The sequence below is a fragment of the Myotis myotis genome, unplaced genomic scaffold, assembly GCF_014108235.1.
Source record: "Myotis myotis isolate mMyoMyo1 unplaced genomic scaffold, mMyoMyo1.p scaffold_m19_p_4, whole genome shotgun sequence".
NCBI classification, from domain to species: Eukaryota; Metazoa; Chordata; class Mammalia; order Chiroptera; family Vespertilionidae; genus Myotis; species Myotis myotis.
In genome coordinates this window covers 2,103,725-2,118,798 of record NW_023416346.1, presented here as the reverse complement: position 1 = coordinate 2,118,798, position 15,074 = coordinate 2,103,725, and the positions used below count along the sequence as shown (strand labels likewise).

General features: G+C 42.5%; 1 protein-coding gene across 10 annotated transcripts in view; it reads right to left on the bottom strand.

The window, feature by feature from the left end:
* The window catches only part of USP9X (ubiquitin specific peptidase 9 X-linked), a 73,914-nt gene that overhangs the window by 19,695 nt on the left and 39,145 nt on the right, over positions 1–15,074 (bottom strand). For all 10 annotated transcript variants that reach the window (XM_036305960.1, XM_036305950.1, XM_036305952.1 and 7 more), the window contains 14 exons: positions 13,569–13,656; positions 12,640–12,982; positions 11,185–11,280; positions 10,466–10,677; positions 9,012–9,252; positions 8,537–8,686; positions 8,017–8,137; positions 6,572–6,702; positions 6,144–6,422; positions 4,222–4,347; positions 3,051–3,176; positions 1,750–1,916; positions 549–657; positions 188–334 (listed from right to left, as the gene is read on the bottom strand). In XM_036305960.1, the coding sequence (XP_036161853.1) occupies positions 188–334; positions 549–657; positions 1,750–1,916; positions 3,051–3,176; positions 4,222–4,347; positions 6,144–6,422; positions 6,572–6,702; positions 8,017–8,137; positions 8,537–8,686; positions 9,012–9,252; positions 10,466–10,677; positions 11,185–11,280; positions 12,640–12,982; positions 13,569–13,656 (2,336 nt within the window). The remainder of the gene's footprint in view (positions 1–187; positions 335–548; positions 658–1,749; positions 1,917–3,050; positions 3,177–4,221; positions 4,348–6,143; positions 6,423–6,571; positions 6,703–8,016; positions 8,138–8,536; positions 8,687–9,011; positions 9,253–10,465; positions 10,678–11,184; positions 11,281–12,639; positions 12,983–13,568; positions 13,657–15,074) is intronic.

The following is a 15,074-nucleotide window of genomic DNA, read 5'->3' as shown; positions in this document are numbered from 1 at the left end:
ACGAAACATTTCACAGAACTAGCTACGTATCCATCCTGTGATTACCGGGTTACTAATGTCCACCAACGCAGAGTACATTCGTCAGTCCTTTTTATTACTCTTTGGTATTTTTCATTTAACCCAAATGCTCAAAACTATAAACTGTTAATCAACTACTCAACTTACTGATATGGTCAATGCAACTTACCCTAATTCTCTTCAGCCAATCGATTTCATTGTTGAGAAGAACTTCGGCATTGGGTATATTAATGTTACTGTTGTAAGCATAATTCAGAAGGTGCCTCAGTAGAGTGAAGTAGTCACCCGAGTGTTTAGCTCTCTCCCTGGCTGTGCTCTGAAACAATAAAGCAGAATAATATAAATTCACGTGCCCCTGCTCAGAATCCACTTCTTAAAAACTCACTTAACTAGAGATATCATATGGGAAATTACTCATCTTAATGACATGAACAGACCTCTCTAACTTCAATGCAATCGAACAGCATGGCTTCCTGAGTGCCCCTTGTTTAAAGAACATTCCACACCGACAAGCATAAAAAATGTCTCACCCCCAAAACAGTGAAGAGCAGCGTGATGAAGAAAAGCAGAGGCCTGTGGCCCATGCAACACCTGGTGCACATCAGGAAGAACTGCTCCTGCGCCACCTGGCGGACAGTTCTGCAAGAAAAAGGTTTCATGTTTAGTGTTTCATTTTCATGAAGGAAAAAACATAATCCTGGTCTCCCTGTGGTGGGTGGGGAATAAGAGATAGAAAAAGAGTAAAAGTACAAGCATACAAGGTAATACCCCCTAAAGCCAGCAACATACATACAGGAATTTAGGTTGTGTGTCAAGAACTGTACCCTCAAATTGCCACTGCAGAGTTTGAAGGTGCCTTTTAACACCCGTCCCTTGGAAAAGACAAGATATACTCCTCTAGACAAGAAATAGGCCACAGTGAGCCTCACGCAGCTGTGGTGTGAGGTGAGCTTAGAACAGAAAGCGTAGCTCACTGTAAAGAATCTGACAGCACACGCTGTGTGCACTCACCCCCTCCTGGGGGTTTTGAGGTTTCTGAAACCCCACATGGTCCCATAAGGCAGAGGGATTTTAGACACTGTGGGTTGATTCCGGTGGAACTCATGCTCATTGAAGTCAGGAGGACCAATTTTCTGGGGAGAAATAAGGTGAAGGCCTGGGGTAGGAGGAGATCTGGGTGGAGGGGGACAATAGGAGTGGGGCAGTGGGGAACATCTGTAATGCACTCAATAATAAATATAAAAAAACAAAACAATGTCTGATTAAATACTTTTCAAATGCAAACGAGGGCCAATAGTTGGTTTTTATTCTCAGTGTAAAATACAGAAGTTCTTCCCATAACTCTGCCTTCTGAATGTCATACTGAATTAACAACTTAAATAAAAAACAAACACCTTGTAGCTAGGTATTCAAGATGGGAGGCTAATGCTCTACTCAATTTAAAATCTTGTAAACTAGATTTTTAAAACGGGTTAAAATATATACCTATTAGGTAAAACGAAATTCTGAAATCAGAGAAAAATTAATGTCACTTGGGAATGTTGGCGTTTTGCAAAGACTAGAACCAAATAGATATGGGTCTAAGCAAAACACGCTTAAATAACATTTTCCTAAACATTAATAAAAGCTACAGAGACAATACAGTTTTGGTTTCTGGGATCCATTTTGTCAGCATAAATGACCTCTGCACACAAACTCACATCAAGTGTCTTACAGCAAAAAGGAACTTACTTGCTGTGACAGTGCAACAGTAAGTCAATAATGAACGTCTGCCAAGCCTTTTCTTTGCTAAGAGCATCTAAGGCCGTTGGAATCAAGGCAAAACACAACGTCATCACTTCCAACGCTTCGCAGCAAACCTGCTCATCTTCCAAGTCCAGCTCGTTGCCCACGTTGGACTGTAAAACGATAGGGTAAGTCATCTAGAAATGCATTTAAGGAAAAGTTCATACACAGCTTCAAGCCAGTGTGCAGCCCGTCCCTACTCGCTCACACCATCTGGCCTCAGCTGCCATCTGCAGCTCTTGGAATAGTAGGGAAATGACTACAGCAGACAACAGAGTATAATTCCAGTGTTTCCCCTTCCCAGGGAGCTGCGGGAGCACGGGCCACACCACCTGCTTCTGCCCGCTGGACTCCTAGAGACCTTCTGAGTCGTGTTCTTGGGCACCAACAGCCATTCCTTTCTAGAGAACCACTCTGCCCCGCAGTTAGGGACCCCTGACCAGACCCACCCCGCAGCGCACCTGTAGTGCCATTTTACTCGAAAGCAACTCTTAGTTAAATTAATGTTAAGGAAGGTTTTCCAACCTACAATACGTCTGGGTAGGTAGTTAATAAAATTCTAATCTGACTGTATAAGAAATTCACAATTGCAGCACATGCCTGGAAAAGAAAAAGCACTCAAACATTAGCTGAATGAATCAGCCATGTACCCTATGGTACCATATATGTACTACAGGACACCAACATGCATCCTGGGCAAATCAGGGTTACGTTGGCCACAAAAGGGAAGATCTACAGTGACGGCAATCCTACAGCTTAATGTCCCTTCTAAACACGCGGCTCTGGCTGGTGGTGCTCAGTGGGTTGGGGCGTCAACCCACACACCGAAAGGTGGCAGGTGCGATCCTGGGTTGGGGCGTGTACAGGAGGCAACCTATCAATGTTTCTCTCTCCCTCCACCCCTCTCTAACAAACAAATAATTATAAAAAATAAATATGAAGAAGTGGCTATCAGGGACAGGGACATATGACAGAAAAATCAGAGTCAAACACCACCTTTCTTATGTCAATAATTTGCTCAACCTAAGGGAGGTTGGAGGTGATGCCTGACCGGCTGACACTCTTGCTACTTCTGACCACTCTCAGAGAATGGAAAATACTTAAATGCTATAACACAACTGACGGCCGGCTAAACCCAAATCTCCACAGGACAGGAAGGTGGTGAGGGAAGAATAGTGAGGATGGAAGCCATCAAATTCAGTATTAACATTTATTTAAAAGAGATCGATGTCTGTGATAGCTCTTACCTTCTCATAAATTTTAGTGATTTCTTCATTCGGGCTAAATGCCAGCTGTAGGGCCCCACACCCGGAGGCCCAGATGATTTTCTGAATGGCTCTGATCACGCAGACGTCAGGCATGGATCTTGAAGCCTGTGAGACAGGGAGGAATGACAACAGTAGGAAGCATGTGAGCGGAACAAGCACTGAAAAAGCAGACATGTTTCTTCTCGGGAAGGAGGAGGAACCCATTGTGTTCAGGTTCCCACGTGGCCTTGCGACACCACGCAGTACACCTCCAAGTTACCGCCTGGCCTCATACAACTCCCAGAAGAACCGCAAAAAGACTACAGGGGTGCTTCCACCATCCCTCGCCTCGTAGCCACACGGACACTTGTTCAGAATGTTCACAGCAGCTTCACGCAGGACCAAAAGGGAGAACAATCCAGATGGCCTTCGCCAAGTAGATGGACAAACGCCATGTGGAGTATTCACCAGGGGACGCCACTCCACAATAAAAAGGGATGGACTAATGGCTCTCACAGTGCAGACAGCTTCCAGCCATTATTCGGCGTGAAAGAAGCCAGACATAAAGGAACCCCCAGTTTGCTCCCACCTGTATGAAATTCTAGAAACAGAAAACTAGTATATGGTGACAGAAGCTCAGCAGTCACGTGGGGCAGGGGTGGAGGGAGAATGGACTGCACAGGAGCACCCAGAGAGAGGGATGGGATCACGTGCCCGTGGTTTCACACACAGAAGTGTTTGTCAAAATTCAGTGAATTACAGCCCGGCCGGCGTGGCTCAGTGTTGACCTATGAACCAGGAGGTCACAGTTTGATTCAGGTCAGGGCACATGCCCGGATTGTGGGCTCTATCCCCAGTGTGGGGCGTGCAGGAGGCAGCCGATCCATGATTCCCTCTCACCATGGATGTTTCTCTCTCCCTTCACTGAATCAGAAACTGTAAAAGCGTGCTATTTACTGTACATAAAGCACCGACATTACTAGTAGACAAAGCTGATGTTAAGGGAGCTTCATCTAGTCTAACACAGCGACTAAAGCGAGCAGTGAGCAGGCCCAGGCAATGCAAGCCCTAACTGGTGACAAGGGTTCATCCTGAATGAACACAGGGTCAAAGGTACAACCCCCTCCCAAAACGCCCCCAGAGGCCAGAGTGTGAGCGGCCAAGCACCCACCTCGTCAGAGACCTGCTGGGCCAGGCGGATGGCCACATTCCTGAGCATGCACTCAGACGATGGGTTCGGGATGCTCTGCAGCGCGCTCTGCAGCACCACGGCCTGGTCGTGCGTGACTTGGTTGACCTGCAAAAGGCAACCGTTAACCAGACTCGCTTGTTCCTCGCCCATCACACTCCCTCGGGATGACCCCCTTCCACAGACAGCACCCCACGGTGCCAACCAGGGAGACTGCTTCTTTCTTATGCGTGAGAGTGCCACCCTCCCCCTCCAACCCCCCCTCCAACCCCATCCAGCTCCTGCCCCAGCTCTGGGCTCAGCATCACTGTAAGGGTGAGGGTGAGGCAGTGAACTGAACCGACAGGCGGCAGCCCTAGCTAGAGACCCTGTAAACTGCTCCACATCTTTCCCATGCACGCTCCTGGGCAGACCTGCTCCTGGGCCCTGATGACCAAATTCTTCTTTGAAAAGGAAAAAAATTAAGAAAAATCAGTAACAGAATAGAAGTGCAAAAATATGAAAGGTATCAGCGTTTTACTTAATAGAATAACCACGTTTTTAAACCCACAAGAAAAAGATGACTTTGAAGGAGTTCTTTTCAGGCAATTCTGACTGCTGTTCAAGCTGTACTGTCCCTTCTCCACAGTTTAAGTAGAACCATTATGTACCTTTGTATGCACATGGCCCATTTTCGGAATAAATGCTGTAAAGGGGACAAGTGAGGGGGAAGCATGGAACTGACTCCTGTGCATGCCATTAAGCACCCGCGCCAGGGACTGTGATGAGAACGTTTTAGCTAATCCAGAACCACACTTTCTATCCTCACAAACATGGGATCAAAAAATGTAAGACTTAGGCCATGTGAGACTAATGAAAAATTTCTAAAATATACAAAAGTGGAGAGAATAGTATTAAGAACACCCATGTGCCTATTGGGAAGCACCAAAAATTATTAACAAAGGACCAAAATTGTTTAACTATGCCCCTTCCTTGCTTTCTATCCCCTCCCCAGCCCAGACCAGCCCAGGATATATTTTGAAAATAAATCCTGGATATATAATTTCATTTCTATTTCAGCAACTACTTAAAAAAAAAAGGGGGGGGTGGTGGTGGTGGGAAATAGTCCTTTTAAACATAACCACGGTACCATTATCACACCCAAAACAATTATAAGTGCTATTATCTCAATTATATGTGACATTATAATATCACATATCTAATCAACATTCCAACCTCCCTGATTAAAACCTAAGCCACTTAAAAAAAAGAATATATTCCTGATGTCTTTACCTACTATCAGTAACTTAGCAAATTATCACGTATGATGCATATAACTCCCAATTTTAGTCAGTATTAAATGCATCGTTACACCTCTAATAAACAGGCATTAAATTCTGGCAAATCTGAGAACTTTTGGTGGCAACAGGCTAAATCAATTACAACTTTTTTATTCCCACTGGTGTCTTTAATGCAGGGCAAATACAAGTCCAAAAGAAAATCAAATGGAGACTTTATTAGGTTTAAAAGAACTGAAAGTCAAACAGGATTTAAGGGGGCACTGAAGAACTAGTCTCTCCAAGTATAGTGAGTGAAAAGCATCTGCACTTTTAATACAAATAAACTTTAACAGAAAAAGCCCCTAAAATAATGCATCACTGGAAAGGAACCTGAGAGTTTACCTTTGAACTTTATACTTAAGTGTTGCTGAGAGGTTGAACTTTAAAAATGACCATCTATTATTATTAGAAGACTAGAGGCCCGGTGCACACAATTCATGCACGGTGGGTGGGACTGCTGGCTCCTAACTGCTTGCCTGCCTGCCGGCCTGGTTGCCCCCTAACTGTCCGGAAGATGTCCAGTCACCCGGTCTAATTAGCATATTACCCTTTTATTAGTATAGATTTTTAAAAAGCCCGTATTACCGATGTCAAAGGATTCACGCCTTCTACACCTGGCTGAAACGCTTCTGCCACAGCGCGAACGTGGCCGTAGCCAATGGCAGTCAGCAACAGCTTGGCTATTTTCAGAGCATTGAGGTAGGCACCCCTGCGAGTTTCCATGTCTGCATTGGGCAGGAAGTTGTTTCTGGTCAGCATACTCAGGACTAGGGGCAGGCCACCGCTTTTCAAGAAGTGAAACTGGAAATCAGAGGAGTCTTCAGCCAGAGGCGCACCAGCAGGCATGAGCAAGGCATAGACCACCTGGGAAAGAAAGGGAAAAGGCCTGTGTTCAAGGTCTTAGAAAGATAACGCCGATTTCCCCTATTGCCACGGCTAAGAAACTTTTTTGAGTTAGCATAGAAAGGTCAAATGTGAAGAACGTGGGGAAAATTCAAAAGGAAAAAGCGAACCTCTGTCAGGTATAGCACTTGGGAAGCGGAAGGACCAAAGAAAAGCGAGTCAAGAGATGGGCTAAGGCTGCTGTCTCCAAGCTTCGCGTGGTCTAAGCAAATCGCTCTCAGTTTTTCTATTGTTGTGCTATCTGCGAAAAGGAGAGAGACACAGGCTAAGACAAAACATCCGTCATGCACGCATAAGCAGTTCACTTTTGATATTTTGAAGACTTTAGTATGAAGTAACAATCAGTTCAGTTATAGGCTCCAACTTCATAAGACATAACCAGATCTGGATTAAAGAATGGCTAAGTAAGTAAATAAACAAACCAGGGCTCTTTCATCAGCCAACCAAACCCCAGTAAGGAAGCAAGCTCCTCCTACTCAGACTTCAAATCAACATTGCCTCCAGCCCCCCCTCCAGCCACTGGAGACTGAAAAAAAAAAAAAAAAAAAACAACACAAGACACTTCAAAAGGAAGTTCTTAATGAAAATAACAAAAAGGAAAAAATGGCAAGCTCTTCCCTCCAGTTGAGCCCACAACCCAGGCATGTGCCCTGACTGGGAATCCAACAGTGACTTCCTGGTGCATAGGTTGATGTTCAACCACTGAGCACACCGGCCAGGACCCCTGCTTCCTTTGAGTGTTGAGTGTATGTGTGTAGCAACCAAGCAACAGAAAAGAAGCTAACATTTGTTGAATACTGATTACGTCCCAGTCACCAGACCACATATCAAATAGTTATTATTGTTAGCTCCGTTTTGCATACCAGGCTTTGAACTAAAGTCTGGTTGAGTCCAAAGTTTCTGATCTAAATACTATAGTACAGTCGTTACTGGCCTTTTCGAAGCTGGCTATTTCAAGTCTAGGCCTATACTTTGATTATATAAAATATGGAAAGAAAAATAAAAGAAGTGCTCTCAAGTTTCCCTGCTTGGAGCTGCCTGGCCAGAGCTCACTGTCGCCACCTGGTGGCATTATGCTCTTAAAAATAAGACCAGGGATTCTGTAGTCCTGGGGCAAGCATCAAGCTGGTGGCTGGAGGGTATTGGAAAATGGCATTGCAATGAGGCGGGATTCAATAAATGGGCTAATGGGAGACCATACAATCCCTGTGGATGGCGATGTAAAAGAAGCTCTAGGCTTCTGGAGAACCTGTACAATGACAGGGTGTTGCCCAAAAGCGAGCAGAGCACTGGCCCTGTCCATGAATTCTATCTGAAAGAGGTTTTTTTGTTTTGTTGTTTTTTTTGGGGGGTGGTGGGGGGTGGTGGTGGGAGAACCACTCATCACTCCCAGGCTTTGCGAAATCAGGCAGTTGACTGAAGATCGCCAACTCCTGCTCTGGCCTATGCCATAAGGCGTGTTCCATCTACAAAGAGAAGTTGCTAATACATCCTGTTATTGGCCAGCATGTACTTTATCAGCAGTATTTTTAGTTTTGTTTTTTGTTAATCTTACCTGGTGGCATAAGTTTCATAAGCACTCTTGCACCATCTCTAAGAGATGGCATATTTAGGCTGCTACCTAAGTCTGCAACTTGCCAAAGGAAAGAGATGTATCTGGGATGCAGTGACATTATCTAGAATACAAAACACACAAAACGTCCACCTGTAAATTACACCTCCCCAGGAAGGTCCAATACATTTGTTTAACTGCCGCACTTCTGTTTATGCCATTTCTAGTCTTTAAAACAGTCTGCCTTCCCCTCTTCCCACCTTTACAAATCCTTCAAGAAATACACTGTCCAAGCCGCCTCCAATAATTGCTATGTGAGTTCTTTTTTACTATTTTGTTAAAAGATTTCTCTCATATATCAGAGGGACCCCTCTAAAGTTCACTGTGAACTATAAAGCTGTTTGATATTCAGGCACAGTAAATTACAAGCTCCTCCAGGAAAAAACCACCCCATTCAATAGAGGTCTTTATTCTCCAAGAGGCTAGCACAGTGCCTGGCATACAGTAACTCAAAGCTACTCACCACCCCGGGCAAACAGCTTTCCACTTCTGGGTTGGGCCCATCGCTGTAATGGTTACCATGGTTTCCAGGAGATCCAGTTGAGGAATCAGAAGAGCTATCAGGGCTCGAAGGCATATTGGAACTTATTTGTGTAAGCTTGGCTGTAATTAGCTGCAAATGACATAGTATTTAGTATCAAAGACAAAGAAAACACACGAGACTTAAGTCAGTAACACACCAACAAAAACCTACACACTATGTTTTTTCAAAGTGTTGTGTAATATAACCATATGATTAGTTTTTAGAAAGCCTTTCCTCTACCTACTTTGTAGTATCGATGCCTGTTTTATTTAATGTTATAATTCCAACACCTAATACAGAGCCTCACACATAACAGATGCTCAACTCACATTTACTGAATGAAATGTTGACTGCGGAAATAAAGATAGCCTCGGCTTTGATTTTCTTGAAAAGTTTGGTATTCACAGATACTTACCGATTTATCCTTTAAGTTCAATTGTCCAATCAACTTTCTATCATCTGCAGGATCTATCAGTTCCCCGCCCACAAAGAGCTCTATTTTTGTATGGGCTACGTTGGCTTTAATGCGATTGAGAATGCACCGCCGCACGGAACCGATCGTGTCATTTGTGTGGGACCACACATCCAGGTCATCAACCTGTCTGCCCTGGTTCGGAAACCGGACTATAAAAGAGAGGTGTTTACCACGGAAAGCTCTGGGGGAACAAGAGAGAAAACATCGTCACATTCAGCAACTTGCAAATCTTCTTGCAAAGATAAAGCTACAAATCTAATATTGACTATTTTTTTTATTAAACCAGAGAAAGTGAGGTAAGGCTAGTTATTTTTAGGGTCTTGAACATAAAAACTTACTGCTCCTTTGAACTACAAATACGGTAAGTGATCTTAAAAACACAACATTCCATTGTTGCTACTCTTGTGCCTATGGTTGCAGAAAATGAAGCATCTAGTTTATAAGAAATTAACACAGAGACATGAGTAAACATGTAACTTATTTTAATGCTATAAAGCCCAACTCACCGGGACTTTGCAAATGTGGAAGGTAACTTTATCTTGAGAGCACCAACAAAAATGCTAAGGTGCTCATTTTTTCTGAAAAACTCTTAATATCAGAATTCACCCCCTCAAAATGATGTTTATACTAGTATAAATATTATTGCAGATAAGATACAGAAAGTAAAAATAAGGAGCCGTTGTAAATAATTTCATGATTAACAAAGAGAACCGTTTCATAAAGAGAAATCTTTTAAAATAAACACTGATGACACTCATTCTATAAACATCTCTAAATAATAAATACTATTTGATTTACTAAATGGTGAGACCATAAAAGAACTGGTGGGAGACTGCTTGGAAATGTTCTTGCTATTCTGGCTCTCTGTCAAAGCACCTTTTAAAAGTCCTTTCCAATTACTCTCTCATCTTACTATGCCATTATTTTTAACGGAGTAAATGAATGGCATCAAAACACTTTAACTGTGAAATAGTCCTGCAACACTTACCAGAAAATAAGTCATTGGCAAAAATAAACAAACAAGAGAGCAAACTTGACGAGTGAGAACACGAACAAAATACTAAAACAGAAAACAGATCCCGAAAAACAAAAAGAGGTCTAGGATTAACCAAAGGTTTTAAAAGATGCAAATAATGTTCTTCATCGTCAAGATCCCAACGCTTTCTTCTGGTACATTGAGAGAAAGAGACACACATCAATGCGAGAAGAAATATTGATCCGTTGCCTCCTGCGTGGACCCCATCAGGGGACTGACCCAACCCTGAGAAGCACCCTGACCGGGAGTCGAACAACAACCTTTTGGTGCACGGTGCTACCCTCAACAGCTGAGCCACACTGGCTAGGAAATACCAAGGCATTAGGCAACAGCACTGGTGGATCACTTTGTCACTAACCTTGACATGGGCAGAATTGTTCTTTCCTCGTGGTAATCGCTGTCGCACTCATTTATGTACTCCCTCAGCACGGTTAGCACTCGAACCATCCGAACAGCTTCCTGTCTTGCACAATTAATACTGTCCTTGTCACCATCCAACACACACAGCGTGTCATAGGAGGCTTTCAAACGATCAAAGCAAGACTGAATGAAGTCTTCATGGATCACCACCTACAAATAACGGGTCAAATATGACAGTTCAAGTTGCTTTGGAATGTAAAAATTAAAGGCACACATAAAACTTTATTCCAATCAAAGATGGCAACAACTCATTTAAGGGTAGCCGTCAATTAACCATGATCATCTTTAGCCAGGGAGTCTATACTGATAATAAAATATGCTATGCATTGTCAAAGGAAGCAAGAGTCATATAAGCATAAATTAAGATACTCAAAAAGAAAACTTCAGGATTAGGTGTTAGAATCAAAAGAAATTCAGTCACAATCTCTTGCCATAATCATACTCAAAATGATCACTTCAAGATAATTATTAGGACAAGGTTCATTTAGACAGCATTTTATACAAGAGAAATAGGGACCAAATATTTTAGGTATATTTATAAGAGCTGAAACAAAAGAATTCCTAGTTAATTCTAAATTAAAGAAAAGTTCTTTAAAGGAAAAAGAGTTCTTCAACCAGTTTCAATTTGTGTATGTTTGAATGCATGTCAGTCCTCACCTGATTGACCTGTAGCCTTGGCCCCAGGTTTGTGTATATCTCTTTAAGGAGATCTATAGCTCTGCTGGCAATATCGTCATTGCTCTGAATCACAACCTAGGATCAAAAAGATATCTTAGTTGGCCATTTCAATTCAAACCATCCCCTCAGCTATTTTTCATATAGTATTCAATAATTTCAGGATACACCGACTTCGATAATCAAGAAAACCAAGTACAATTAAGTGAGAAAACAGACCAAAATAAAGATGATAAAGGCAAGTCTTCGAATAAAGAAATTTGTTGAAGGGAAGACTCATTTTCCTAAGGACATCATACGTTTTAATAAAGACCACTGTTTTTATTGACATACAATATATATTAGTTTCAGGTGTACATTAGTGACTATTTGTATAGATTACGAAATGACCGCCACGGTTAAGTCTAGTTACCATTTGTCCCCAAACAAAGTTATTACAACACTGACTGTATTCCCTGTGCTGTACATGAAACCCCCAGGACTTCTACCTGGAAGGTTGTACCTCTTAGTCCCCTTTACCTATTTCACCTGCCCCAAGTAACTTCTTCAGATCTTTATCATTCCCCTCATTATGCCAGTGGCATTGAAATTACATGCAGAAGTCTGGGACTCTGAGGAGGTGACTTAGGGCTGAGCCATGTAACAGGCTTGGGGAAGGGAAGTGGAGGAGCACAAGGAGACCGAGGAGAAAAAGTACACAGGCTTTCCTTCTGTGCTTCAACTAGTTTTACGTTGTGGAGTAGTGTGTACATTTTTATTTAAAAAAAGGGTTTCTGCTGTTTAAAAAAATGCTGAAAACATGTCAACCATAACTGAAAAATTTAACAACTATTTAAAAATGTTGCAAACCCCTTACTTAATCCAAAAATCTTAATAATCAAATACCACAATGAAGAGCTTAGGCTAGCTAGTTTGCAGAAAAAGATTCGATGTAAAAATTATATATACACACTGCTGTGACCAGGTCAGGTTTTAAAGGCAGGAATGATAACTTAACAGCACACTGTGACAACATGCAGGAACCTGGGGGGTATCACGCTCAGTGCAGTAAGTCAGCTGGACAAAGACGGATACCACGTGATCTCACTTGCATGGGGAATCTAAAACAAACAACAAATTAAGAACCTGAACTCATAGATCCAGAGATCAGATTGGTGGCTGCCAGAGGTGCCAGGTGGGTAAAATGGGTGAAGTTGGTCAAAAGGTACAAACTCCCAGCTATAAATTAGCCAAGTCTCGGGATGTAATGTACGGCATGCTGACAAGTTAGTAATACCGAGTGCATATTTGAAAGTTGCTAAGAGAGTAAATCTTTTTTTTTCTTTTATGATTAAGATGAGCTATCACTACCTCCTGGGACAAGCGCCAGGGAAGACGCAGACATGTCACCTATATGCAGAATTGGGAAAGCTCCATCACATACAATGCTTCACTTACCCGCCAAAGGTAGTCTAACCCTATTAACTCCAGGTCATCCATCATGTACGCTCTCCTCTTTGCTACCAGTTTTCCTTCTCGACAATTCACAGCTTTGAAGAATCGCTCAAAACATTTCATGCCGTTTTCCGTTAGGAGGGAAGGGTCGAGCTGGAGCACGTTGCTTTCGAAGAAGTCCTTGTTGATGTCAGGGTCCAAGTCTGGCTCATCCCCCATCAGCTTGGAGTACCACTTGAAGCAGGCCTCGCGGTCGCACAGGTACACAGCGTTCTCGGCCAGGCACTTCCAGATCTGCTTCGCCTGCGGGGCACACAGCCACAGCTGGCCGTCCTTCAGCAAGAATCTTGGAAAAACGGGAAAAAACAAGCCATCAGAGCTACATCGTATTTACCCCAAGATGCAATCTATAGATATCTATACATATAGGCAATCTATACATAAAGTCATTGAAAACCAAACACCACTGAGCAAACTCAGCCTGCTACTAAGTTTAGCTTTGGCTTAATGAACCCAATCTGAGTAACATTAGCACTGCTGGGGTGCACAAGGCACCGGAGGACCCCAGCATTCTTTCGGGTGCTGGTCCAGCAGCCCTTTGCCCCCACTTCCTGAGTGTCTCTGACGCCATTACGGTCAGTTTGGGTCTCTAGCGGTTTGTCTCAAAAGATGGCAACTTGCGCTTAAGAACAGAATTCTGTATAAAAGTTTAAAATGTGTTCTCTTCAAGCACTGCAAAGAAGAAGAGTTAAAACTCAGACAACAATTCTAAATGTTTAATGAATGAACAATGGGGAGATGTCCTGTGACTTTCAGGCAATGATTTCCGCGTGGGAAAAGGCAACCTAAAAAAGACCCCAGCAACACCTCGTACGAAGCTGGCTTTCTCATCTGTGTCTTACATAGAGCCGCAGTGATTGATTGACACAAACCTCAGGAAGTTCAGTCGCTCTTGGACTTCTTGAACGTGGCTGTATCTACTTCCCAGCCTTACAGTTTGTGGATCGTAGTCCTCATGGTCTGCAAATTAAAAGAAAATCATGTATGACGTATTCGGGCACCCACATCACTGAGACTTTAATCAAAGAAAATGACGTCACTTACAAAGTCATTAACTTGACATAAAAAGGCATCGTGAAGTTTACTAATTATTGGTGATTTCGAGTCAGCTCCTATTTCCCCCACAAAAATAAATTTTCCTTATACATAACCAAAAGAAAGGATCCGGTAAATGTGCTATAAAAGAAATTACTGACCAGGTTTCTCCACTGTAATCTGTGGGGAGCTACTTTGCGACTATGTAATTTGTCTTGTTTCTCTGCCCACTAGTTTTAGCATCACCCCCCCATCCCCCTTTTATTCAGGTGGCAGCACTTTTCAAGACCTGGGACCCAAATGATCAAGAAAAGTCAAGAAGAAAGATCCCTCTATGCTAAACGGGAATGGAGAGGCCCTATACTTCGTTATAAAAAAGCTTCCCGGCTGTGAAAACAAAGATGTGACTGGCTTTCTTCTACTTAGGCTAACGTTTTTCAGGGTTCATCCATGTTGTGACATTCTTTTACTACTGCTAAATAGCCTTCCACTGTATGCATCTACAACATATTGTTCATCCATCAAATGATGGACACTTAGGTTATTTCCACTTTTCTGGCTAACATTCACGTTCAAGGTTTTGCATGGAACTATGTTTTCATTTCACCTGGGTATATAAATTACCTGGGAGTACACTGTATGATCAATTCTGTTTACCACTTGGAGGAATTGCCAACCTGTATACCAAGGTGGCTGCACCACTTTACAATCCCGCAAACAACATACAAAAGCTCCAACTTCTCCTCATTCTTGCCAACGCCTGCTGTTGTTTCATTTGTCATCCTCGTAGGTGTACAGTTTCTCACTGTGGTTGTAATTTGCATTTCCCCAATAACTAATGAAATCCAGCATCTTTTTATGCACCAAATGGCCATGTGCTTATCTTTGGAGAAATGTCTACACAGATCCTCTGCTGTTTCTTAATTGGGTTGTTTTTTAACTGTTGAACTGTAAGAGTTCTTATATATTCTGGATACAAGTCCCTTACCAGATACATAATCTATAGATATTTTCTCCCATTCTTGGGTTATCATTTTACTTTGATTGTATCATTTGCAGAAGTTTTAAATTTCGATGTAGTTCAATATATCACGTTTTCTCCCCTAAAAATGTTGCTTTGCCTAACCCAAGGCCACAAAGATTTATTCCTATGTTTTTTCCTAAGAGTTTTAAAGTTTTAAGGTCTATGGCAATCCTACCAATGAGTTAAAATTTGAGTGAAAACAGGTGGTTTTATCTTGTGTTGTATTCACATAAAAAGACTTTAAAAGAACAACTTGGTAAGCACCAGTGCCTGAAGGCACTAGTACTAAGAACACGTGAATAAATGTTAAGGATTTTAG